The sequence below is a fragment of the Ambystoma mexicanum genome, chromosome 3q, assembly GCF_040938575.1.
Source record: "Ambystoma mexicanum isolate Mex_15411 chromosome 3q, UKY_AmexF1_1, whole genome shotgun sequence".
NCBI lineage: Eukaryota > Metazoa > Chordata > Amphibia > Caudata > Ambystomatidae > Ambystoma > Ambystoma mexicanum.
This window is the reverse complement of record NC_090926.1, coordinates 1,122,381,407-1,122,409,183: the sequence shown is the minus strand read 5'-3', so window position 1 is coordinate 1,122,409,183 and position 27,777 is coordinate 1,122,381,407. Positions and strand designations below refer to the sequence as shown.

The following is a 27,777-nucleotide window of genomic DNA, read 5'->3' as shown; positions in this document are numbered from 1 at the left end:
CCTGGATCATCTGTCAGTCACCTTCCACTCCCTTCACAAGCTGGGATTCTCCCTAAACTTAAAGAAGTCCCACTTGACGCCAACTCAGCGGCTCCAGTACATTGGAGCAGTGCTCGACACGTCCCTGGGGCAGTGTTTCCCTCCCCAGGTGAGGGCTCATCACATTCTGCAGATGTGCACAAGTTTCAACATACCCAGAGTCTCCCGGCGTTCGAGTTCTTGAGGTTGCTCGGCCTCATGGCATCCTGCATTCTTCTGGTGCCAGAGGCCAGGTTGCGGATGAGATCTCTGCAATGGGCCCTCAAGATGCAGTGGTCACAGTCCTCCGACAGGATGTCAGACCAGTTTCAGGTGCTGCCCTCGGTCGCCCAGGACCTTCTGTGGTGGGCCGTCGAAGGCAATCTGATGAAGGGGGCCAATGTTATACCCCAGGATATACTTGAGGGTATGTGAAAAATGTTTGCACCTCGTGTTGCATATTTGGTCCATAGCACTCCTCCAACTCCCAAATTTCACTTGCTGTCCTCTTGCCTCCCCCCAACCAGAGGTTCGGTTCCCGGATGATCCTCATTATTCTGGCATGGGCCCGGAGAACGTGGTACCTGGACCTTCTCGACTTGTCCATCTGCCTTCCACGCCGTCTTCCCTACCGAGGCGATCTGCTCTCACGGGAGGGGGGTCGGGTTCTCCATCCAGAGGTCAGATCTCTCAACCTTCACGCTTGACTTCTGAAAGGTTGAGGTATAAGATTTGGGACCTCCCTGAAGACGTGATGGAGGTGTTGCTTTCGGCCAGACGGCCTGCAACAAAGTTCCTGTACCGTTGCCGTTGGAGAAAGTTCTACGACTGGTGCAGGGTTAAGAATGTGGATCCTTTTTCAGGTGACGTTCCTATGGTTCTGTCTTTTTTTGCTTTCGTTAGCCCACAAGGGCCTGCAAGTGGGTACCATTAAAGGTTACCTGGCGGCGCTGTCCATATTTAAGCGCTCGTCTGAGGAGTGTTTTTATTTCAAAATTCCTTTTTAATTTCTCAGTTTCTCAAAGGGCTCACTAATGTGTTTCCACTGTCACCTTTCCAGGTTCCCGGTTGGGATTTGAACCTTGTTCTAAAGTTCCTAATGGGTGCTCCATTTGAGCCTTTACATTCTCGTCCTTTGAGACTGTTAACCCTTAAAACTGTATTTTTAGTTGCGGTTACTTCCGCTCGCAGAGTGAGTGAGTTGCAGGTACTTTCTGTTAAGCCACCCTTCGCAGTGTTTCATAAGGACTGGGTTGTCCTTAGGTTTCGTCCTTCCTTTCTTCCGAAAGTGGTGTCGGAATTTCATTTAAGACTGAAGGTCATTCTTCCGGCATTTTATCCTCCTCCGCATCCTGGTAAGGAAGAGGAGAGGCTCCATAGGTTGGATCCTAGGAGAGCTTTAAGTTTCTACATTTCACACATGTCCCGGGTCAGAGTGGACGATCAGCTCTTTATAGGTTACGCTGGGAGGCGTTTGGGACAGGCTGTTACTAAGCAGACTTTGTCTAGATGGATTATCTTGGCAATTTCTGAATGTTACCGTTTGGCGGGTGAGGACCCTCTGGTGGGCTTACGGGCCCATTCTACTAGGGGTATGGCTGACGCTACTGCCCTGCAGAGGGGTGTTCCTATTCGTAACATCTGTGAAGCATCCACATGGGCATCGGGCCATACTTTTGTAAGACACTACTCCCTAGATTCTATCCATGGGCAGGATCTGGCCTTTGGCAAGGTGGTCCTTTACTCTTCAATTTAATTGGGCATTCTAAATTTCTATATTCTAAATTCTTTTCCCTCCTCCATACGTTGGTACTGCTTTGGGAGTCTGTCATAAATATGGAATACGTCGGAGGACCCAACCCCCCCCCCCCCCCGAAGAACAAGTTACTTTCTTACCTGGTAATGTTCTTTCGATGGGATGATCCGATGACGTATTCCATATCGCTCCCTCCCTACCTGCCCCGCTACAGAATGTCTTAAGCAATTGCAGCTTACGTTTCCGCAAAGCTTTCTGTGGCCCTACTGGCAGAAGATTGGTGCCACACGTTCTGTGAAAAAACTATAACTGAGGCTACGGGCGTCGTGCGTCCTACTTATAACATCTGGTGACGTCGGCTCGACGGAGGCCCTCAAAGACCGCGTATCGATGTCATCGACGCAGACGCCAACAATTTTCGGAAACAGCGCAGCTGTGGTGATTACCTGTCATAGATATGGAATACGTTGTCGGACCATCCCATCGAAAGAACGTTACCGGGTAAGAAAGTAACATGTTCTTCTACCTGTTCTTTCAGCTCTCTTCCTCTCCCTGCTAACCATACTACGGGTTACTCTAGTGCTTCCCCTCTGTGCAGGCCCCGCCTCTGCAGCGCTGCCTTCTCTGATAGCTGCTAATTCATGCTCTGTAGGTGGAGGGGGAAATGGGATCAGGGGGGGCTGGTGCAGATGGAATAACTGAAAGGGGGGTGGCAACTGAGGTTGAGCAATGGGCACTGTTGCAATTGTGGCAATTTTACTTTTAGGGCGTTCTTGTCTTTTTTCATTCAAAATCTTATTTATTAGTTCATCTGATGCATGTAACTCTTGTGGATATATTTTTTGCATGCCTAATTGAAGACTCCTATCCGCCCTTCTGATATCCTCATCCCATTGCTTTTCTTCCGGTTCTAGCACTCTGTCTGCATTAGATTTGTGCCTACGCGCATGTTTCTCTCTACTTCTTAAACGGATGTTAGCTTCCTTCCTCCAGTCTCTAATGACGTCAAATGTCGCAGCAGTACTGATTCCAAATGTTCTATTCGGGGCATCTCAAAACTACCATCCTTCGGCCATTGCAAATCTTCTACATGTCAGGTTTGCCTATGCCAAATTTTATTAAACATTATCGCTCCTATCCCATACTTAACATACATCTCGAACGCTGGCGACCCTACGGGTGGCGCAGCCTGGCCAGTTTCCAAAGATTGTCTAGCGCAGTGGAAAAATTCCACTAGACAGGAAGACAATTTCCCAGGCATGTTTGATCTTTGCGTACCTTACCCTGGGCGTTTGATCTTGCAAGAGCAACTCTTAACCAATATCAGGGCTGTTAAGAATCTGGGCACGACTCACCTGATCAATCAGCTCTTCTCTCAAGACGCAATTCGTTCGTATACAGACGCAACCAAGGATCGTCGGGACTGCATATCTGGCTCAATCTGCCTTGTTCCGGGACCCTCCCCTTCTTGCTCTCTGGCCGGACGCGTCGATCAGGGACCGGTTGTGTACAGATCTGCAAAGGAGTCTCATCACTTTCACAGTGGTGCCCCGAACACCTCTCGGTCCCGACTCGACGGCCTCATCCTCGATTGGTTTTTTTTGTTCTGCCTTCTTCAAATTCAACGTACACGATGGAGCAAATGGGGGAGGGTCCCTATTCGGGCAACATGTTTTACTAGACCCGGAAGACCCTCGCGCATGGAAACAAGGCACAATCCCCATACACAAACTGATACGCCAGACACAAGGTTCATTTCCCAAAATCTAGGGTTTATTGCAGAGCAAATAGTCTGTCGGCTGACTGGATCTCACGTCTCGCAACGTGCGTCACCCAGACTTTGTGAAACGTAAGAGAGCGAGCATTCTACAACAGTGACATATATACAAAAGCACCATCGTATAATCAGTTTGTGACGCATCAAAACCGCCCATAATGTATCTTTTTGAGCTAGGGTTCGGTGATTGACAATTATGACGAATATGACACCTTCTGAGACGTTTCTTTGCTAATCTATATTACTCGATTTAGCAACAGTTGCAGTTTGCAAGACACAGACAGGATTCTTTGTTACAGAGAACATTATGCACTTGTTTAGTGAACAAACCGTGTTCGTAGGAGAGACACATTCCAACGCATGCTATCTTCTAGTTTCTATTCATGAACTAGGGGTCAGTCTGATCCAAGAGCACCCAAAAAGGGGGGCCATAAGGACAGTATAATTCATGCCTTTAACGGCTTGTTTCTGCAGCTTCAGTGAGACCAACTGGCACCTGGCTTGGTGATTAAATGCCTCTCTACTCGCCTTCAAGGACTTGTGAGGGAGGAAAACAATGTATTTCTGTACTGCTTTTGGCATTTCTGTCTGGGCTGGTCTCTCAACATGTAACTTGTGGCCTTGCTTTGTGCAAGAGCAGAACGAAATTAAATACATTTTCTTGCAAAGCGTTTGAACAGAAAAGCAAGAGAAAGCGTTTGGCGGATCACGATGATACAAAATGAACGCTCTATGGTTATGCTGACGATTCTGTATCTGGCGATGCAGGGCATATGATGCAATTGGCTTTCGGCCAACATAATATAATATCTATGCTATGCTATGGTATTTTCTAGACTCACGGTGATGAAGTCGACGCCACGACGTAAGCCGCCGAGCGACATCGACTCGACCAGTTGACGCACAGCGACCTCTACTTAAAAAAAAAAAAATTCCAGCGCAGCAAGCTGGATATTGGAAATATCAAAGATAAGGAATACGTGGGAGTAACATCCAGTTGAAAGAACGTTACCATGGGCAAGTAACTTGTTCATCTTGCATAACCCTGATAACATGGACAAGAGGGCACCTATGTTTAGGAAATGCAAAATTGACCATGTTCTATCTGAGATAGTGGTCCTAAAGAGGCTGATTCATGTGAAAGCCGATGTGAGAGGGGGGGAGACGTTAGTATGGCTGGAGGACATTATGGGGGCCCTTAAACCACTGGAGACAGTAGCAGACTACAACCTTTTTGCACCCCCCTTGCACAACTGCAGAGAGCATTGACTTTAATAGTGCCCCTGATAAAAAAGTGCCCCAAGCCTGAAACTATATGGGCCCCCACATCTCCACCTCAGGAACAAGAAACCATGTCGTGCACCTTTCTGAGCAGTCTGTAGTCGGCTGTCCAGTTCAAGTGCTCAGCTCCACTTTAACTGTTGAGAAGCAAGCTGGTAGGACTGACTACATTGAATCTCTGCCCTGCATGGTCTCCCCCCTATGGCGTGTAGATCACGGCTCAGCCATGGTATGATAACACATAATCATTTTTGCAACTTGGAAAGAATACTTTGTGGAAGAAACATGTGTTTTGGTTTTAAACAGGTGTTTTGTGAAGAGACATTTTCTTTACCCATTTGAAAGAAGTGTTGGATGAATAGGACATGCATTATTGAACTGAATAGAACATTGTTGAAACAGAACTCTTTCAAAAGTCTTCCTGAAGTGACTCAGGCAAAGGGAATCAACCCCTGGTCACAAGGATTGCTTTATGGGAAATATAGGTTTGACCCTTTGCACATTTTGGTTAAGCTAAAGAAAGACATATTTACCTTATGCACTTTGATTGTATGTATTATTGTGATGGTCGGATACATTTGGACACAAGGTCATCTTTTTTTAGCTTTTAGTTTGCTAGGTAGGGACCTTCTGGTTAGGATAGAGACATAGGCATTTATCCCATCCCCTTTTAATTTGAATAAATATGTCGAAGTTGAGAAAACTACATCTTTGTGTCCGCCTCTCATTTCTGACCCCTCAAAGGTAGCTCATCTCCAATGACTCACTAAACTTGAAGGTGTTCCCAGAAGCCTGCATAGTGAGTTTCCATTTCTTTCATTGAGGGTCAGCAGTAATCTTTGACCAGGGTGGTGTTCCTTTGGCAGCCTGCTATCAGCCTTTATGTTGAGGTTTCAGCTGATCGGAGTCATTATCAATATACAATACACATGGTACCTAGGAGTGTCTGAAAGGAAGCTACACATAAACTTGTTCTGATATCAGATACCAGGATGCTGCACATATGTAGAGCATCCGCATTTTAAAAAAACTTGTTGCTGCATAAGACATGTTTTCAGTCTCCAATGCTGCAACAAGGACAATCTGAAAAGCCCGAACATACATTCTCTCTGTAATAGTCTTGTACTAATATTCCTTAGATGTTCTTTTAGTAATTTAGTCAAACCCCGAACCACGCCCCCCCATACCCCCAGGCCACCATGACCTTACTTGGCTGTATTCACAACAGGTAGGTGCTTACAAGTTGAGGGAGGGATGGAGCATAGAAAGAAGGCACCCCATTCTTAAAGTACTGAAATTAGCCTTTTAAATCATTAGGGCACCTGCTGTCATATTGGTCAATAGATGTTTGTTGCACACATTAGAATTAAGGTCTCAGAATGTTTCAGAATACAAGAGTTACTACAGTGAGTAATAATTGATATGGCTCTGTCGCAACAATCTTTAGAATGCAGTGTCCTCTAGTATTTTGGATCCAGTGTGCAGCTTCTTGTAACATTTTAAAAGTGTGACATACTATTTGAAACCCTGCTTCTCGTGTCTGCTCTGTTCCGTTGATTGGTGAAATAGTCAGTGAAATAGTCTCTGGTGTTTTTTTTTAACAGTTTGCTTTTGTAATCTTTGATTTCTCACCCACTTTGCTGACATGAAAACGTGGGAGGTCTTCTCAAAGAGTAGACAACTGTCCGACTATGCATTATTTTACCAGGCAACAATCGGGGTAGGTTTTCATACAAAGGACTGCTCCCTAAAGAGCTTTGGTATTTTGAAGATAGCTGAAATGTATGTGTTGTGGTTTTTCTTTTTAATCTGAGACGCAGTCTCTTTATTGCTCTGCTGTCCACCTTACTCTTTCTCAACCTGTTTGGAATTGCCAACACCACAGGCAGAGGCATTGACAATATGGTGCCTCTTTGAGGTTTAACTGGGACCTTTGGCATATCTGGTCAAATAGTACTTCGCGTATCTTGTCATCAAGAATTGAATGAGAAGATTTATAGTAGGATTTGAACATTTGCATTCTCAGGCCAGTCATCTGCCATGCATTTGGTGGTGCAGTCACTCTGGTAGAAAACCGCACAAATCTCAATCGAAAGATATGTTGACAAAATAGCTCTGCAAGTTAAACTCTGGCTTTGTGTACAACTGTTCACTCCTTAGGACTGAGTTTCGAATTCTGATGGCCAGAGCCGGCCTGGTTTGATCAACTGTAGCTGTCCGGACTCACTATTTGTTTTCTTAGAGCTTCTTGAAAAAATTATTTTTACTTCTGTTATGATAAACTAAACTAGTACCCAAACAAACAAATGTTGGAAGTGTTTGCTAGATGCAAGTTTAAGGTAAAACTACACATGTCGTTGCAAGCTAATTTATGTACCTAAGGGGTTGTGGGAAGATGCATGGCTTAGTTGGTTTTTAAAGGAGCATGCAGTATGGTAGCAGGTACCTATTTAGCTTGATAATTTTGGCATTGTTTGTGGTGTAACAAGAGACCTCCTGTATTCAGACGCGGGGGGGTGGGTGTGTGTAAGAGTGTCTATACGCTTTAATTATCTTCATAACCTGCATTTGGTGTATTTTGGTTTGAAAGCTGCTTTAGGAAATAGCAGAAATATTGCATTGCTACATTCCAGTCTAATATTATGATGCAACTCTATCCCAGGATTCAGTTCACCTGCTCTGTCTGCAAGTTTCGCAGCATTTCGGAAGAAGAAATACAGACACATTTGCGAAGTAATTTCCACAAGGAAACGCTACAATTCATTGGTACCAAACTGCCAGAGAAAACAGTTCAATTCTTACAGGTACGCATTAAGCAAGTGTAAATGCCTTCCAAAGAAAACCATGTTTGTATTGCAATACCCAACATGGTGTACACAATGTTTTGGGATTGTTGAAAAAGACCACCAAGTTCTGTGGCATTGACTTATTGGAGACATTTATGTTTTTTAAAAGTTCCACTATCTCCTGCTGTAGGTTTTTGGATTGCCTTCTTTGATTAGTTATTTTATGATTTATAGAATGAGTTATTCTTTTATGAGTTAGCTTGATAGAGTGAAAAACGGGATCATTCCCAAGTCCTTCATTGGCTGAAGCTGAAATCAAAAACTAATGAAGTGAGGAACATCTACAGCTAATGGACGTTTTTAATTTAAAAAAATGATTTTTATGAATTTTCAACAATTAAGAAACTGGTACCATAAACACAACTCCACAATTACCCACCCCCCTCCAATCTCCCCTCACTCCCATACTAGGGACCAAACTAGGCATTTATCCAGTAGAGGCAGTGATATATTCTTTCTGTCTAGTAGATGTCCAGCAGTTTCAGGTGCTGGGGCACCATTGGGCTCGAAAGTCTTACGTTTTTAAAAGGACACACCCTCCCCCCAGTCTCTGACAAAGCAGGTCAGGTTATTGTTCATAACGTACATAGCCCATTCCAGCGCCACAAAGTCTCAAACCTTAAGTAGCCAATCTTGGAGCGTGGGAATGGCCGCTCCCTTCCAATGCTGTGCCACGAGCCAACGCTGTGCTACGAACAGCATCGCCACTAGGGTTGGCATAGACCGAGCATTCCTTCTACCGCTGCATTTTTCCTCCATATTACCTTCATCCAACCCCAGTAGTACCTCCTCCGGTGGTGCCCTAGCACTTTCCCCAAAGACCTGAGCCTGTGCTTCCTGTACCTCCCCCAGAAATGCTCAATTTTGGGGCACCTCCACCAGATATGGGATCACGTGCCCTCCCCCCACACCACCACCACCAACACTCCCGTTCGGACCCACGATAAATCTTGTGGAGACGAGCCGGAGTGTAATGCCACATAAATAGCAGCTTTTACCAACATTCCTGTAGTTGTGTTACCTTGGCCACCTTGGGATCAGACCCCACAGTCTCTCCCCATTCAGCCTGGTCATTTCCCTCCTGACAGTTTTTTCCCACCGTTCCATACAGGGCCACGCAGGCTGAAATATAGTCTCATCTAGGATTTTATAAAGGCTCCATATCTATTCCTTTGATCCAATGTGTGCTAGAAGGAACTTTTCAAAAGGTGTAAATTGGCTAGTGGAAGCTGCCTTGACCTCTGGGTCTTGAAGCCAGGACCGCATCTGAAAATACCAGAGCTGCTCATTTTCACCCACCCCGAAGCACTGATTACATTCAGTAAAGGGTCCGATAGTTGGGCCCTGAAACATGTCCCGTAGTTTGTGGTACCACCCACCCCCGCCATTGAGTAAACAACCGTGGTTCTGTTGCCGGTGATAAATTAGGTTTATGAAATATAGGAGTGAATGGGGTTGGGAAGGTTGTGATCCATATTTCCCTGCCAATTTATCCCACATATCTGTCAACAGCATTGTGATAGCACTCGGGTACATGTTCTTAGGCCTATGCTGTCGTGGTAGTCACAGAACCTCCCCCAGATTGTGCTTCGCCACTGCTCGGTCCATTGCCACCCACTGTTATCCCCCTGTGCCCCGAGAACCACTCCCGAATGAGCCACAGTTGGGATGCCTCGTAGTGAAGTTGATTGTTCAGGTGCGCATCCCTCCTTTCCTCCTTGGGGACATCAGTAGAGAACGATTAATTCTTGGTCTCTTGCCCTCCCATATACATGTCTGTTATTTTCCCCAGCTCGCCGAAGTTGTTGTTCAGGACCCCCACTGCTAGAACCTGAAAGAGGCATAGTAGCCGAGGTAGCATCACCATTTTTACTGCTGCCATTCTGCCTACCCACAAGATCCCTGGCGCCTTCAACTTTTGGAGGTCCGCTTTAATAGCTGACATCATGGATAATAAGCTGCGTACCACCCTGTGAGTAGTGGGGTTATTTCAATTCCCAGGTACTTGATCCCCTCTGGGCTCCATATAAAGGGCGAGGAAGCCTTCAACTCTATCTCCCTTCCTTTTACCGTAAGGTTCAGTAGTTCCGATTTGTTTATATTCATCTTAAGCCGCGAAGCCGCCCCAAATTGTGATACCATTTTCCTACATGCCCTTACGGATTCTCCCGTCTTCGAGAGCGACAAGAGCATATCGTCCGCAAAAGCGTCTACTTAATGCTGGGTTCCGTGCAATTCACCTGACTCCCTCAGGGATTGCAACAACAGCTCTAGGTATATTGCATATAGCAGGGGCAAAAGAGAGCACGCTTGTTTAGTCCTTCTGCTGAGCTGGATACTGCGGGTGTCGTGATTCCTGCCCCTCATGTCCCCAGCCCTCCAAGATGTCAGGCTGGAGCCAGGCCACGATCACATACATGGCCCTCAAGGGCCTCTCCATCCCTCCAAAGACCCATTTGGAGTCAGACTTGGCGCTTGTGGCACCACTCACTTACTCACTCCCATAGGATAACATTGTGGATTGGACTTGTAGTGCATTGATGGGGACAAGATGGATGCCCCCACATATTTCAATTAGCAGAACTGCATGTGTGGTCTAGTCTTTTGGGTGTGGTTCAGCCCAGAGACCCCTGTGATACCCAGGCTATTTAAGCCACATCCAGGCTGAGAAACATGCTTTGCGTTTTCTGCACCTGCAGCGCGACACTCACCGTGTTCGGATCGGTCTCCAGTAGGCCTGCATCTTTCTTCTCCACTCAGCTCCTGCAAGAACACGAACACCGTTAGGAACAGCTTTACCTTGCGGCGCTTCTGCCCATCATTCATCGCTCCTTCTGTTCTGCGGACATCTTCGGCGGTGTCATTCCCATTCCGGCACGCCTCTTCCTAAGGAAAAGGGAAAAGAACAGAAAAAAGGCATTAGTAAGCATTCTGCAAATCTTTGCTTATTTTTAAATACTGTACGAGCTTCAAACGCTTACCTGAATCCCAGCCGCTCTGGGGGAACTCTGTCTCCAGAACTTCTCATCCATCTGCAAGAGGGAAAAGACACGCCAGGTTAGCGTGGAAACATCTAGAGGCGCCGCATACCGCGCTTACCCACCGCATTTGTTCTTCATAACCGGCATCCACGCTGAAAATGTTGCGGCACCTAAAAGACACAGAAAAGAACTCAGTTCAAAGCAAATACGAAAGGGGTGCATCGCGCATCGCACTCTCACTCACCTTCAGTGCTACTCATCTCAGCAGCACGCCGCCATCCCCGGACGCCGGCCATCATCTAAGGAAGGAAAGGAACGAAGTTAGAGAACTGTTCAAAAGACTCATTATACTTACCTGTCGGACTCTTGCCAGTGAAGTAACTAGGCAGCAACAAGCCTGCATCAATCAACGCGCCGCTGCGCTGAAAGCAGGACGGAGAGCACACTATCCAAGAAAACAAGGTGAGCTGTGGATCAAAGGGAAGGGTTGGACCCCGGGGAAGAAGGGGTTCAAGCACACGGAGACAATAGGGAGTTAAACTCTACCAATCCTGTGTTTCAGGCACAGTCTCCAGTCGAATAGCCTCCAGGGAAGGGTTCGAGGTTGTAAAAGGACAGAAAAGGCTGAGTGACGTCCCCGTGGATACCAGGTGAGCGTTTCAGCGGCCCAGGGACCCATTAACCAGGAGGCGTGCAACTGGTGTGATATAATTGGCCTCCACCATTCGTAAATGGTCCCTCCCAGACCCGTTTTCTCCATCACTTTAAACAAAAAGGGCCATGCCACGCGGTCGAAAGCCTTTTCAGCATCGAGGGACTGGAGCACCGCAGGGCTGGAGGTCTTGTGAGCATTCTCTACTAGGTGTGCCAACCGTCTGATATTGTAAAATGTTGGCCGCCCATGTACATCCTCGACTGACCCGGGTGGATTAGTGGTGGTAGGAGTCCCTCAAGCCTACTAGCCAAGATTTTAGTGTATATTTTAGCGGCCACATTTATTAACGCTATTGGTCTGAACGATGTACACCTCGTGTGGTCCTTGTTGGGCTTAGGGAGAAGTGATTTTTGCCTCCTCCATGGATGCCGAGATTCAACCTGACTCCCGAAAATGATTAAATAGGCTGGTAAAATGCAGAACCAGGGATCTCGCTAAAGTCTTTTAGTAGTTTGCCGTAAAGTCGTCCGGCCCTGGGGCTTTATGGGGGTGGGGGGAGACGTATGACCCTCCGGACCTCTTCCTCTGTGATCTCCCGTCCTAATGTTTCCTGTACATCTGCTCCCAGCGAGGGGAGATGAACTCTGTCCAGGAAGTCCTCCTGCAGTCGATCGATTCTGGGACGAGTTCAAGCCCTTATAATAGCGAGCAAAACACCCCTGAATGGTCTCTGTGCGGGAGTGACAGATACCTTCGCCAGCTAGTATAGCAGTAATGGTGTTGCTGCCACGTGCCCCCCTTAGTTGCCGTGCCAGAAGCTTATCAGCCTTCGAATAGAAGTGCTGGCGGACAAACAGTAACAACCTCTCTGCCTTCTTAGTTCGTAGGACATTAAGCTGGCCCACTAATTGTCAGTATTCTCTTGGAGGGGGTGTCTATCGCTTGCTTCTTGCCACTTCCACCTCGGCCTCCAGCTGCGTCTCGAGTAACCTCATTTGCCTCTCCCTCTGCGCCTTTAAGGCAATGAAATCCCCCCTAATTGTCTTGAAACGTGTCCCAGAGGATATTCTCCCCCCTGTTTGAGGCTTTATTTAAGGCAAAGACGTCCCTGATTTTTTTCTCTCCAGTTCCCCCTTATGACTGGGACCCGCAAGAGCTCCCCCGGTACCCTGTAACCCCATATTCCTGGTCTGCGTCCCAGCAAGCGTAGATCCATTGTGACCAGGGCATGGTTGGCAACTCCAAGCAGGCCTACTTTGATACCTGAGACTGCTCCCAGCAGAGGGGCCCGCACCCATACATAGTCAATGCGGGATTGTGTTCCATGCACATTGGAAAATAATGTGACGCCTTCCCTGTTCCCCTGAACCCCCTCTACACGTCCCAGGGCGTTGAACCTATCCCGTAATGAAGTAGTGGCTACTGCCCTCCACCCATCCAAACCCCCCTCCCTGCCCCCATGTTCTCCTGTCTAGTTCCCGGGACCACGCCAGGTTAAAATCACCCATCAGAACTCCTCTGATGTATTCAGCAGTTCCCTCAGAAAGGCCTCCAGACCTACCCCTTCAGGGCCTTGTCCGTGACAGTCTTGGACAGATTATTTATCCTTATGTTGATCCTTCTTGATATGTCTTCCAACTCCAGATTTTGTGGGGCCACGTTGAGTCGCTCTATGGCTTCTTCGTGCGCTGTCATCTTTGTCCACTACCTGTAGCCTCCTTTCAAGGAGGTCTGTCCTTTCCCCCAGCTGGCCGGCCTCCTGTCTCATTTTCGTTAAAGCCGAGTTGAGGTCTGATCTCATTAGTTGGAATTGTTCTTGAAATGCTTTAGTTAGCGATGCTTGGATGGACATCATGTCACTGTGGTGGACCCTGTCTTGAGATGCGTTCAGCTGCCTCTGCCCCTGCAGGCTTTCTTTGGTCAACCATGTCATGAGATGTTTTGTTTAGACCCTTCACCTCGGTCGGGAGCATAAGGTGAGGAGGGTGCCCAGCATGACGACCGAGGCTGATGCCTGTCTCGAGCCCTTTGCTTTGCCTTTTGACATTTGTCTTACTCCCCTGTGCTCCAGGCCTCTGGTAGTCTTCTGTTCTAGGGGGTCCTTAGGGTTCCCTTTGCATGCTGTAACTGGCCCTTCCACTGTATAGTTAAGCTCTGTGCACTCCCCCACCTTTGGGGGGTTTATCAGGGGTGCACCCCCCCGGGTCTGTCAGGCCAGTGACGCCTCTTCTCACAACCCTGGCTGCCTTTTGCCACTCTGCGCCACTGTTTTTGAACTGCCCTTGGAGGGACTCTCCGGTGGGACAGCCTCCCCAGCCGCTCTATGCTTGCCAGTTTGTATTCATTACACTCCTGCAGCCCTCCTCCTCACCTCCTGACTGCTTGGGGCTCTGTGGGCAGGTTCCAGGGGCTCGAGGCTCTGTCAATCCCTCCCAGTGGGTTGGGGGGCTTCCCTTCACTGCTGCAGCCACAGGCTCTCCCCTACCACCAGTTGTATTGTGGCTGTCCGATACTGGGCACTCTCTTGCTGTTTCTGTCCTGTGGGGGGCAGGGGTGTGTGGATTGCAATGCACACCCCCTTTCCTAGTCAGCTCACTCCCGAGCTGCAGACTGCTCCTTTCAGTTGCTCCTGGATCCTCCCCCGGAAGGCCTCTCAGCGGGTCCGTTGGCCCTCAGTCTACAATCTTCCCCTGGCCTTCAGGGGCCTGCGATGTCCTTCTCCTGCTCACCACAGGCTTCTCCTGCTAACTCACTGCCGCCACCCGGGGTCTTAACGGACACTTCAACAGCCAACCACGCTGCCGGATTGTAGTACGGGCTTCAAAATCTTCAAGATTACAATGAAAACCAGACCCTTACCGTTGCCTGCAGTAGGAGTGTCGCTCCTGTCTGGGTGCCAGATGGCGGGAGGCTGCCGGATCCTGGAGACCCTGGCATGGCTTTGAGAGGCCAGTTCAGCGTGTATTTTGTCCCCCTGCTAAACTTGTTCATCCCAGCTGCACGATAAATGGATAGTGCTTCTTCCAGGACCGGGGCTGCCCACGTTACTTGGATGATATGTTGAACTGTGCTCAGTGTGAGGCAGGCATGGTATCACAAGTCAGACAGACACACTGATTTGAGTTTCAACACCTTTATTTAATTTCTGAATGGGGGGGGTTGGAAACTTCCTAGCTAGCCTTATCTCTAAAATGGGAGTAGTCTCGACCATCAAAGTAAAATAAAGAAGTCAATGTCAGTCAAAATAACAAAAAGTCTGTGTCAGAAACCTCTGCTTGCCCTCACGCTTTTACAATAACTAAGTTTCAGGAAATGTATCAAAAGAAAGAGTGTATAAAAAAAAAGTCAAATTACAATGGAGCTGAACTACACCTCCCTTCCTCAAGTCGAATCACTGGTGATTTCAAAAGTTCCTTTTGGCTGACCAGTTCGCACAGTTCAAAGAGTTAACATAAGACTTTTAGACTTCCCTTGTCTGATGCAGCTCAATTTAACATCACAGTTCTTCCAGGCTTCCCTCGCCTGATTTACCATCAGTTCAATATAACAGTGTGCTCAGGCTTCCCTTGTGTGCTTCACTTTGAGCATAACAAAACACAGTTCTGGTCCAACAGGGTTTCAGGGTGAATCTTTCACCATGGGCCCCTCAGTCTTCCCTCGCCCAAGTCTAGCCCTTCACATTAGACAAATTTACATTATTTCACTTTCATGTCGAAGACTTTCGAAACTGCATGAATTTACTCGGGCCCATGCATGACCACTTTGACACAATGCATCTTGGTTATCGTAGTTTCCGTTCATCACATTCACTCGTGTCCTCTTAGCACCTTGAATTTATACATGCTTTCTTTGCACCTTGATTTCGTTAGATGTTCTCTTCATTCATCAACAAGGCCTTTCGGGATCACAGCTTATTCCTCCCTGTCCGACTTGCTTGTCAAAAAAACTGTTGCCCAAAACGATTTTTAGCTCCCTTGAGCTGGGAGAGTCTTTTACAGTTCAGAGATTTTCAATAATGCTTCTTTCCATTTCCGCAGGACCACTCTGTTACTTTATACTTCTTTCCACGGGTCTGCCATCATACATGTAACCTTGCTCGCAACATTGTTATCACTCTCGTCTTCACAAACCAGGCTCTCCCTTCATTCAAGAACTCACCAGCTGTGACTGTTTCTCAATGCCTTTCACTAGTATCACGTCCAAGGTCAGGGTCTCTTTTTTATCCTGCGGACCTTCCCAGATACTTTTGGTGCTGCTGGGAAATGAGCAACCTTCAGGCACATCGCTTCTTGGCTTTCTTCTCAGATCCTTTTTGGCTTCCTGGAGATGCAACGCCCTCGCCGTGCTTCGCTTACTCACACTCGCAGTCAGTCTGTATCTCGGCTTTCCATTCTCCTCAGCCTGGTTTCCTGCTGCCTTTGCTCAGCTGTTCCTTCTCGTACCCGCTCTCGTACTTCGTGTGCTTCTGGGCTCCACCTTTTATACTCCGTTTGATTTTCAATGTGTTTCAGGTGGATGCCAGTGCTGGGTGCTTGACCCTGCCTAGCCTCATTAGTGGGACAGACCCATTGTAGATCACAAGCGGTAATCTTCATAGTCTCAGTCCTCCTTGCTATACCAAATGGAACTTTAAAACTCAGCGAAATAAATGCATATTGAATACCGAACATGTTGAATGGAATAAAAACCTTAATGGGCCAAGGAAATAAAGTGAATAACCCAAATGCCCATGTGAAAACAAATTACAGAAAAGGGTACAAGCGTGACAGAGTCATGAGAAGGTGAGTGTGAGCAAAACATCCTTAAACTGAACTTGTATGAGTGAATGCATTGCAACAATGCCAAAGACTGGAAAGGATATGTGACAAGTGATGGTAGAGTCAAGAGGCTGACAAGGAAAAGCCAGTGGATTGTAAATCTACACATCAAAGCCAAGATACTGAGAGTGAGGGATCCTGGCTGCGTGACCTATGATGGGTGGACCGTTCGGCCTCACTTGAACTGGTGAAAGGTAATATTGACACCTTCTTGTGGAACTTTCTTATACTTTGGGAAGGGGAGCTGAAAGAAAGCTGCCAGCTGTAAGAAGCTCAGAACTTTGAGTTGAGCACTATTTCTTTTGATTTTGACATTAGGGCAAGTATAGGTTTTGGACACAGACAGATTTTTAAGTTGAACTCCTTGACTTTCCTTAGTTTCGTTCATGTTTGGAAATCCTACCTTAGCCTAGGGCAAGTTAGGCCTTCTACCATCCTGACATTTGATTTAGTAAAGTATTTTACTTTAGACTTAGTCTGTTGTCCGTGTCTTGCTTCATGTTGCCTTCGAAGGGTGTAAGGAAAAGGTCCTTGACTTACGTTTGGCAAAATGTTTTCACAATTAAAGTAAGTAGATATATCCAACAAAAATAGTATTTTCCAAGGAGAAATCCAGTGATCCAGAGGGTGGTTCCCTTCCCCTGGATGTCTCAGTAGGATGGCAAAAGTCTCTTTAGCCTCTTTGATATATTTAAAAAAAGAGTATTTTAATAAAATATGTAATGTTTATTACATTTTAAATAGATTGTGACCAAAATAAAGTGCACCTATGTCAGTAATGATTAGCCAATATTATTTAGTTTCACCTTGTTATAACGATCATCACTGAACATCATTGTAGATGCTGAATAGGCGCTACACAAATGCCACATTACATTACATTCCGAGAGTTATTAATGATGCACATGAGAATATGGGTGCAGGTTGTAAAATAGCACTTCGAGGACTTTTTTGTTCCTCTTTGATATCTTATTGGACCACCTGATGTACTTGTCCATCTGGAATCCTTCTATGAGCTCTTCACGTCTTTGCTTAAACCCTTCCACCATGCATTTGGATTTCAACAGGAAAAGGTCTTTGTTCAATTTCACCACTTGCCTGATTTCTTAGACTCTCTGATATACTTGTTTTACCATGTGTTTTACAATAATAAATCTTTGTTTATATGGCTTTAGTAGACTTCCTGGTATACTCCACTGCCAGGAATCCTTTAGTAGGTTCATCTTATTCCCTGGTATACTCTACTGCAGGGTATTGTTCCACAATTTTAACATGATTATTCAATTTCATCTTACCTGGTGTTAGACTGCCATGGCTCCCTTTAACTTGGTTCTTGGATCCCTTGATATACTCCCCTGACAGTTATCTTGCCACAATGTTTTATTCTTCCGTACATTTCAAATGGATTGCTTGGTGTACTCCCCTGCCAGGAATCCCCATCTAGGGTCTTGCAGATCCCCTGGTGTATCTTCCCTCCCCCAAAAGTTCACTGCCTTATGTGCTTCTTTCACCAGGCCTTCTTCTTGGAGTTCATTGTTTTTTAATATAGCACAGTTATTCATTGTATCTATACTTCATTGGCATTAGGTACTACTTGTTCCAACTTTCCCCACATTGATATCTCATAAATGAAGATTTGCACAAGTTCTCTTTGCATTTTACTTGGTCGGTATTCAAAACAGTTTAATTGCTCACATGCCTGTCGGTACGTCCCAGGTTCCCCAATGACTTTTGGCCGACTCCTCTGTGTCTGGCAGCATCCCGACCCGTGGCACATTGCTGCGGTGGAGGTTCCTCTCTGGGACAGCGTTTCTTGCACTGCAGACCTTCTCCTAGCTCTGCGTTCACACGCCAGGAAGACTGCTACTTCTCGCCACGTCCGCGTCCCCGTTACCTCTGCTGCTGGCTCTCTGTCGGATCTTTCCACAGTGCCTGCTTTGTCTCTTTTGGCTGCGCACCATGCCAGTGGGTAATGCTTGCGAGCGGCAATTTGGAAGGGCCTGCCTTCTCCAGCATGGTTTGTTCCTGTGCTGCTGCCTTCTCCCTTGGTTCTTCTCCAGTTCTGCTTCCTTCTTCTCCGGTTCTCTGAACGCGGACACCAGTGTTAAATGTCACGCAACCTGGGCTTCATTTCAACAACTGGTCTGCATGTTTATCTTGGTGTTTCCTTCGAACCACATTAACCCCTTCTTCCTTGTCTCAGTACTTTAGGTTTTGTGGGAGTTGGAGTCCATAGTATTTCTGGGACTTCTAAAGTGATTTGTTTAGAATTTTTGTTTAGAACAGAAACATCTGAGACAGGAGATGTTTGGGTGTGTGTTATGTATATATGAGGCATGAATGGTATTCTGTCTACAGTGTTTTGCAAGAAGGGGTCTTGGTGTTTTACAGCAGGAGGGATTTATATAGTGACAACAAGCCATCAGGAAACCTAGGAATTTTGAGTTTTTTTTCCTCAAAAAGGGAAGAATACTACGTCTCTCCTGATGGGGTCACTGCCTTCCCCCGATAGCTGTCTCCTCCCTCATAATACCACCCCCAGGGTCAGGATCGGATAGCGGCTGCCGTCCCCTGGCCATATGGGAGGATATCTTGGTCAGGATTCATCACAATATGCATTGGTATCCTAAGATTGAAGTTAGTAGATGGCTGCTTGTAGCGTTTATAGAACTTGGAGGATAGTTAGTGAGACTTTCAATGTAGCCTGTCAATGACTCTTTCAGGATCCTGTAGCCTAGATCCTATGCGAGCCTGCCCGGTGCGTCTAGAATATATATACTAGGACAGCCAGTCTATTGCACTTGGAAGACTTGAGGGTAGCCTCTCCATAGCGCCTAGAAAAGTCTGAGGGTAGCTGTTTTTTTGTTCCCACGGAAGACCCGATGACACAGCAACATCAACTCTGCTTGAGCTCCAGGTACGTATAAATGCACCACTTCTGGGGGAGTGGCTTGGAGCCACCGCGTACGGCATGGCTTCCTAAGAGCTCCTGCCTGGCCCAATGCGCCTGAACAGATAGTGTCGGAAGCCTCTCTGACGGTATCGTTTGAAGGAAGACACCGGCCGTGCCTGATTTAGCATGGTTTCAACCTCTTTTTTTCTGACCGGGACCCGATCGAGGCAAAATGGCCACCACTCCGCGAGGCATCCGCTTCCATGGTGTGGGGCAAATGAATTAAGCACATCACTGGCCGCCGAAAGCTCTCAGCACACTCACCTACCCAACTGCATATATTACAGCTGCGATCGCCCAAAGAAAAGAAGGCATGTGCAAGTAAAATCGTGCCCAGCAACAAGACAACGCCACACCTGCCGGCATTATCGGATCGGCGATCCGCCCGCCTGAGGTGCAGTGAGGTACAGGCTATCCACCGCGGACCTGCGGAGTGTCTCTGGGCCGCCGCCCCCGAGCTCCTTACCTTCGCTGCTGCTGTCCGGCGCTCTGTTCCGAGCCTGGCGAGACACCCGCCACAGGAGCTGCTCACAAGTGACCCGCTTGGCGCCTTTCCTCTCGCTCCTAGCGGTGGCCCCTCGCCTTGGACACGGCCATCCATCTGGAGTCCTCCCGTGGGACTAGCGCAGGATCTGCACCCCGAGGCCGCTGAGTCCAGAGGGATTTACCGTGCGGTGCGCGGTCTGATACAAGCTACACCACCACTTGGCCGGCGAGGTGCTGCGGGACCCTCCTTCACAGCTGACTGCCTGCGGGGGCGGGTGCCGGCGAGGCCCATCCCGTCTGGTCTGATCCGGTGGCCGAGGGCCTATTGGAACTGTCTGCTGGGGTCCGCTCCTGGCACCGCAGTGTGAGGTGAGGAGTTGGGGGGGGGGGGGGTGGGGGTAGTGGGGTTCTTCATTGCCCAGAGTGGGCCATAATATCGCCATCTACAAGCATCCTCCCCACCCCCCGGCACCTAGAGACATTTACACCCAACGCCAGGTCCCGCTTGGGCCGGAACCCCGCCGGCGGCGCCCTCTTCTAACCAACCTCCCTAAGACCGGACGAGGCCGGTCCAACAGCAACCCATCCTCCAGAATACCTGGCGACAACAGAACTCTGGGAGCGGGCTCCCCTCATCGCTGCCCCTCCCCGGTGTCACCCTTGTGGGGTCCGGGGGCCCTGGGAGTCGGCGCGGGATTCCGGTGCTTGAAGGGGGAGCGGACCCACCACACGATTACCGCGTCGAGACAGGCACCCTCAAAGCGCGATGTCAAGAAGCGGGAAAACGGCAAAGCAAGCAGATATTGCCACGCTTATGGCTAACTCCTCCACCGATAAAGCTAGAAAGTTGGACCCGCCAGAGGAGCCTGCAAAATCTTGTATGCCCTTCTCAGCTGCGCTTGACCAGAATCCACCACAGGTTGCCACGAAAGCTGACTTGCAAGATCTTTTATCAGCATTAACCAGGGAAATTCAAAAAAGCACAGTGGAAGAAACAAAAAAAAAATCCCCTCGCTGGACAAAAGAGTAGGGGAAGCGGAGCACCGAATCTCCGAACTGGAATCTGAGGTATGCGATCAGAGATTTGAGACTGAACATGACAGGGATAGAATATCAGCCCTACAGGAGAGATGCTCCATCTTCGAAGCAAAGCAAGAAGACGCGGAAAACCGCTCACGAAGGAACAACATCTGCATACGTGGTATCCCATACTCTATCCCAGACGCGGATCTGAAATCCTATGTCTCGGACCTACTCTGATTCATAATCACTCTCCCAGATGACGCACCCCTTGAGCTGGACCGGTGCATAGAACAATCCTAAGGAAAACATCCAAGTTCCCCCCTGATGTCCAAGGAACGGCAATATGACTGTACCAGGACCTGGCAAACTCAACTCTGCAAAAACGAAAGATCATGCGCCCACTAACAGAATGGCTACGTGAAAGGAAGATCTCGTACCACTGGGGATTCCCAACATCAGTAAGATTCACATGAGAGGGGTCCCAAAAATAAATTCAATCAATGAAAGAGGCAAACAAATTTATGGGGTGTAGGAGTACAGAGGAGGACTCTGAACCCGAAGAACCAGCCCCACCCCCCAAACACTCCACCGGGGAGGTGAATGGTCAAAAGCCATCAGACGACGTAGACTCAGAGCTCCACCTAAGAAAGATGCTGGCACAGGATGAGGAGATCTTGGTACCACAAGTAACTACAGACCCTCAAGCTGCAGGCAATTGATCCCTCTGAATTATATTGTGGAAAGTCTTCAGGTTAAATTAATCACATTTATTTTACCAAAGCGAGAGCGCTGCTTAAGCAGCATTATACTTCACTTCGGCGGCCCAGTTGGCCAACATCTGGCGCATTGGCGCCACCAGTTCTCCCAGTGGTAGTAGGATGTCGTTTCTCCTACCAGTTCTTTATGGGGAGAGGGGTGGGAGTGGGGGGCAGGGGGGTAAGGGTTCTGAAAACTCTACAACATGCAACAACGAGACAAGTTCAACACCAACACTGCTGCGCTTTACGACTTCAGCTACGGGTCAAAAGGCAACTCGCATCAAACGCAAACGTATTAAACGATGGCTGACACAAGCGAGATACGTATCCTCTCTTGAAATGTCCAGGGCATCAACTCACCTAGAAAGCGTCGATCCGTGGAACACAAACTGGGGCAACTATCTGGGGATATTGTATTGCTCCAAGGGACTCGCCTACTACAAGAAGATGAACATCGAATAAAATTTAGCAGATATAAACGAGCCTTTTTCGCTACAGCAGGGAAGAAGAAAAGAGGTGTTGCTATATTACTAAGCGACAGAGTCCCTTTGTCAAAAATCACGATAAAAAGAGATCCAGAGGGTCGCTTTCTCCTACTCAAAGGCCTGTTCGAAGAACTCCCTATCACAATTGTCATGGTCTACGGGCCCAACACGTCCCAATCCAGTTTCATCGCGTATCTAATCCCGACAATCTTAGCTTTTCAAATTGGGCACCTTATCATCGGCAGTGATTTCAACTCCATGCCAAATCCACAATTGGACAAAACTTTTTCCCCCACGAATGCAGACTATACACAAGCCTTATCCTTAGCCATACTTCTCAGAGAAACTGAGACTGTCGACGCATGGAGAATATTCAATGTCACTTCGCGAGATTACACCCATTATTCCAATGTGCATAAAGGATACTCACGAATAGACCTGGTCCTTATATCCGGAGTACTGTACCCATGCTTAAACACTGCTGATATCCACACCTGCATGATTTTGGACCACGCCACAGTCTCAATTAATCTAGCCATATCGGGCCGAAAAAAAAAAACAGACACAGAGGTATTGGAAGTTAAATGACTCCCTACTTCTAAATGAAGGTATCAGATCCGAAGTGGAAATCACAATATCCAACTACTTTAAACAAAATACCACGGAAAATTCCCCTATCAGCATCATTTGGGACGCAATGAAAACTGTAGTCAGAGGCTCCCTGATGAGTGCAGGTGCGGAACAGAGAGAATATCGACCATTGCAACAACCAAATTGGAATCGGAAGTAAATCGGCTAGAAAATGAACTAAAGGCGCAATATTCCAGAAAGACGGAAAGATCCCTGAGGAAAGCTAAAATAGCTTTAGAAATGCACTGTGCCGACCAAACTGCCAAATCGCTAGCATTTACAAGACAATTCTACTATAGTAAAGGAAACAAAGCGAACAAAGTCTTAGCACAGAAACTAAAAAAGATTCACAGCCGAAAAAACATTTTCAAGTTGCGGGCTGAAGATGGGAAACTGCACTACTCTGAGGCAGAGAAAATTAAGGAATTGGTTAGGCACCATAAATCTGTAATGTCCGGTGACCCCACTGTTCTAGATACCTTGCCTGAATACTTGAAGGCTATGACCCCCCCAAAACTCAACACAGCTAGAAGCCCTGGAAAACCCCATCGACGCCGAAGAGGTCACCGAAGCCATCAAATCTCTTAAATCTACTGCACCTGGACCAGGGGGCTTCACCGCAAACTTCTACAAAAAATATTCCAGAATCTTAGCACCTCAGTTGGCAGCCTTGTTCAACTCCTTCTTAGCTGCAAAATCAATCACGGAATCTATGGCGAGTCACTTACAATCTTACTTCATAAGCCCGGGAAGGACCCTGAGTCACCCGACTCTTACCGCCCGATCTCACTTATGAACAATGATGGCAAAATCTTCTCCAAAGTACTATCCAGGAGACTAGGCCCGGTTCTCCCATCTCTAATCAACCAAGATCAAACGAGCTTTATACCGGGAAGAGGCACTCACAACAACATCAGGAGGACACTAACCATAATCGAAAGCGTCCACAAACTGAAGGTTGGAATGGCTGTTATTTCTTAGACGCCCACAAAGCCTTTGATCGGGTGGACTGGGAATACATTTCGGCTTTGTTCCTAATTTTATTACATGGGTAATGGCAAATTATCAAGCTCCCAAAACACAACTGCAGGTTAATGGCATTACGTCAGAAAGTATACGCATATCCAGGGGCACTAAACAAGGATGCCCGCTCTCACCTCTCATTTTCGCCTTGTCTATGGAACCCTTTGCGGATAAGATTAGGCAAAACAGCAGCATAACAGGGCTAATAGTGGGTGGTCCAGGATATAAAATAACATTGTATGCAGACGATGTCCTAATTACAGCATCAAACTTAGCAACGTCACTAGAAGCACTATGGGCAGAAATTAAAGCTTTTGGCATCCTGTCAGGGTTCAAAGTAAATCTAGCTAAGTCCGCTGCCTTCACCATTAACATCTCCTTACAAGAAAAAGATTCTTTAGCCCCTCTGACACTAATCCCATGGGCGTCGGGACCAATCGAATACCTCGGGGTACACATCACAAAAGACCCACAACGCCTTTATACAAGTAACATCCCTCAACTAATCAGTGGCCTCCAAAACGATCTTAAAAGGTGGAAACAGCATGAAATCTCATGGTTCAGGAGAATAACGGCCGTTAAAATGAACTTAATACCCAGATGGCTATACTACTGTACAGCCTTACCAATCCAGATCCCAGGTCTTGCTATAAAAGCCCTTCATCAGAAAATACAAGAATTTGTCTGGGGGGGGGGGGGCCTCGAATCACCAAACGCATTTATCCGAGGGGGAAAGCACAGGGAGCGTTGGGAGTACCCGATCTGGCCAGATACACGTTAGCCGCCCAATTATCGCACGCATTCTCCTGGGTGCAAGAGGTAGATCCCCGAAGTGGACATAAATTGAAGAAGCCAGGTCCCTGATTACACCTTCTAGCCTACCACACTTACCAAACATTAAGCCACGTACACACAACGGTCCCCTCCTATCCACATTAACAACAGTTCAATGCTGGAAAACGGCAGCCTGTAAATGGGGCCTCCGTGGCTCGCTTGGTCCCCTAACTCCAATCTGAAATAATCCTGACTTCTCGCCCTGGAATCCCCCAGCCGGTTTCCAGGCCTGTATAGAGGGTGGGCTGAGTATAACCAGCACATTTTTAGAAGAGGGGGCCCCCCATCTCGTTTGAGAGATGTAAAACAAAATTTGGGGTGGGGGAGCGTGAGAGATTTCGATATACTCAAATCAGACACTGGATGTCCCACATGGGAACCCGAGAAAAATGCTCCAGAGAGCTGACCGCATTGGAGCTCTCATTAACATCTACAACTAATAGAGGTAGGATCTCAACCATCTATTGTCTACTGGACAGGGCAGACCCGGGGAAAAAAGAAAGATGCATGCTGGAGTGGGAAAAGGATCTGGGCGAGAGAATGAGGTGGAAGAGTGGGGGAAAATATGGGCAAGGCTACACAAAAGCTCTCAGTGCATTTCGAATAGGGAAGGGGGATATAAACTTTGTTAAAGGTACTATATCACCCCAGCTCAAATCCATAGAGCCAACCCGAAGATCCCCGGAACCTGTTGGCGAGGGTGCCCGGTTCCTGGCACACTGTTTCATATGGTCTGGAAATGCCCTAAAGCAGAGATATATTGGAAAGAAATATTAAAACATATTAAAGAAATCTCCGGTCTCGCAATACCTTGGGATCCAGGAATCGTACTGTTGGTCTAAACAGGAAACGGCGCATTTCCAGTTTCCGGCCAAATCCCCAGTCTATGCACGGATCTTCTCCTTGCAGCAAAAATCGCGATGGCCCGACTATGGAAACGCGAAAGTGGCCCCTCCATAGCTCTATGGTAGTCTAAATGCTGGGATATAGCAGTCGCCGAAAAAATCACTGCAATAAGATCGGGCTCCTTATGTGGAACCATAAACACATGGGACCCATTCATGGACTACGCAGCTAAATTACCAGCTCTCATCGCACACACTCATGACCGCCCTCAGAACCCATCCACATTCCTGACCTCTTGGGTTGCTTACCGGAGCCTAACCAGCCCATCCAATCCCTAATTTCAGCCATATGCACACACACATTTAAAACTCTGTGAGAATGTCCCATACTCTGGACTGCAGTCCCCGAGGGCGTTCCCACCACAAGCCTGTTGAGACTATTGTAATGGTGCTACACAAATTACTATAACAATTAAAAGCCACATAAGGGTTGTAGTAGACAAAGGTCTGTCTCTGACCCCTGACCCCCCCACCATTAATGGGATGTTTGTTGACTAGAACAGGACCACAGAACATAGGAATGAGGTTCCCATCAGTAGATGTAACTGATGGTGAGAGAGCAGGTTTATAATGTGTTAAAGACCTTTAGCAAAAACCTTCTGGGCAGAAGCTGCACTACAGAGAGGTGTTTCCGTGTGAAAAGAACCAGCAGATACTAATGTTCGATAATGTTTTTTTTTCCTGAGAAGAAGCAGACGATGTTGTCCAGATGCAGGGCCATAGCAGGTCTTTGTTCCCAGCATCACTCCCCTTCCTGTCAGTGCCACATGCTCAGAACCTCTGCATCCAGTCATTCAGAGTAATCTGTTTCCCTAGTTATGAAGTTGGCAAGAGACCCTCCTTTCCAACTAAAGTAGTGGGGAGTTTTTTGGATGACAAGTTCAACTTTTTTAAGTAGGACATGCCATCGTAACCCTCTGCTCTTTTACTGTACAATGGAGGCTCCTGTTCTTGACATGATATGCTTCCCCCTGAGAACAGTGTCCCTCGTTGCGTGCCTGTTGGTGGGTCAACACTTTAGCAAGGTCTAACCCCATCTTTGCACAGGAGAAGGAAGAAGTAACTTTTTTGCCTGGTGATCAGGTGTGATTTTGGATCTTTCAACATACTCTGCTTTGATGGCACTGGATGCTCTGCACGATGTGCAGATAATTACTTTTCTCCAGCACCAATGTATTCCCCCTTTTTCTTTTCCATTTTCTCATCTCCTCCTCCAGCATCATCCATTTTTTCTTTTATGATTGGGTGTTGCAGGCTTTGCGTCGTGCTCCTCCTATGGAATGCACTATGTAGTAGCAGACTCCCATAGACTGTCTTAAGTGGCTGATCCCGAGCATAGGTGGGTGGATTCCCTGTTGTCATTCTTTTTCCTCCACAAAGTATATGCAGAATATTAGATTGTTGGCAAGAGCTCTTCATCCGGCCTCCTGATCACATTAAGTTTGTCTAATCCAGGAAAAGTCGAACTTGGGTCAGTCATTCAGTGCCCCGCTCTGGTTCCACAGGGAAAGGGATGCAAATCATGTTGCCGATAGCCACAGAGCTACCGGGACACACCCTGAGACCTCCCTGGCTTCCACCGGTGTTTGCCACCGTGACACGGGGCCTGCCCGAAGCCTCCCAGGCTTTGATATTTGCTTGCCACCTTGATACCGGGGCCAGCCCGAGGCCCGCAAGCTTCCACGGTTGCTTGCCACTGTAATACCACTACCCGCCCCATCCCCCAAGCCTCTCACGCTTCTACCTGCACTTTCCCCCTATGGCCCGTCATGGACTGGAACCAGGTCTGTAGTCCCCAAGTTGATGCTTCAGCGTCTAACCTTCAGCCATGAAGGTCTTTGACCTGCCATAGTTTGCTCCAAGGGTTTCACTGATTCTACCGGGGTACCCCACGAGGTCCCATTCTGCATTGAGCAAGCCTCCTCGCATCTCACAGAATGTGCAGGAAAAGGCTCAAAGCAAAAAACTGCCTTCCTCAGTTATCAAAGTCCATCCAGTTCCTTACAAATATCTAAAGATCGATGTCGCAGCCCCCACAAGATGGCGGTACGCCGCCAAGACGAAACTATGAAGGAATCGGTCTCATGTAAGGATGATGATCCACATGCAAGATGGTAACTGGTTCACCAGTTAATTCCCAAAATACATACAAGAATAAAAACCCCCAACCACCATCATCAGTGTCTCTCTCCAACTGACTTCAGAATGCCTACACATTCCTTTACAGAACTCTTCTAAGACATTCCATCATAACATTCCACTATTAGGCAGAATTACATGCAGTACCCTTTGGGAACACCACACACAATTAAGACCACAAGTGACGGTACAAATTCACCTTTGGTACAAGCCTGTACTACACAGTAAAGAGGTAGCGATGGCTGAGTAGCCAGACTTATCTCATGAGCAAGTGAGCAGTATCAAATAGTTACACAAAGAACAGCAATTAATATTATTCAAACAAACACGGACTCAAGGTTTCCAAGTAAAAGAATATACATTTATTTACTCTTTAGTTATATAACATTTCACGATCATAAAGCAGTTTA

At 47.3% G+C, this 27,777-nt stretch overlaps 1 protein-coding gene across 6 annotated transcripts in view; it reads left to right on the top strand.

The window, feature by feature from the left end:
• Positions 1-27,777, top strand: part of AKAP8 (A-kinase anchoring protein 8) — a 1,455,819-nt gene that overhangs the window by 1,187,076 nt on the left and 240,966 nt on the right. For all 6 annotated transcript variants that reach the window (XM_069603890.1, XM_069603889.1, XM_069603892.1 and 3 more), the window contains one exon: positions 7,495-7,636. In XM_069603890.1, the coding sequence (XP_069459991.1) occupies positions 7,495-7,636 (142 nt within the window). The remainder of the gene's footprint in view (positions 1-7,494; positions 7,637-27,777) is intronic.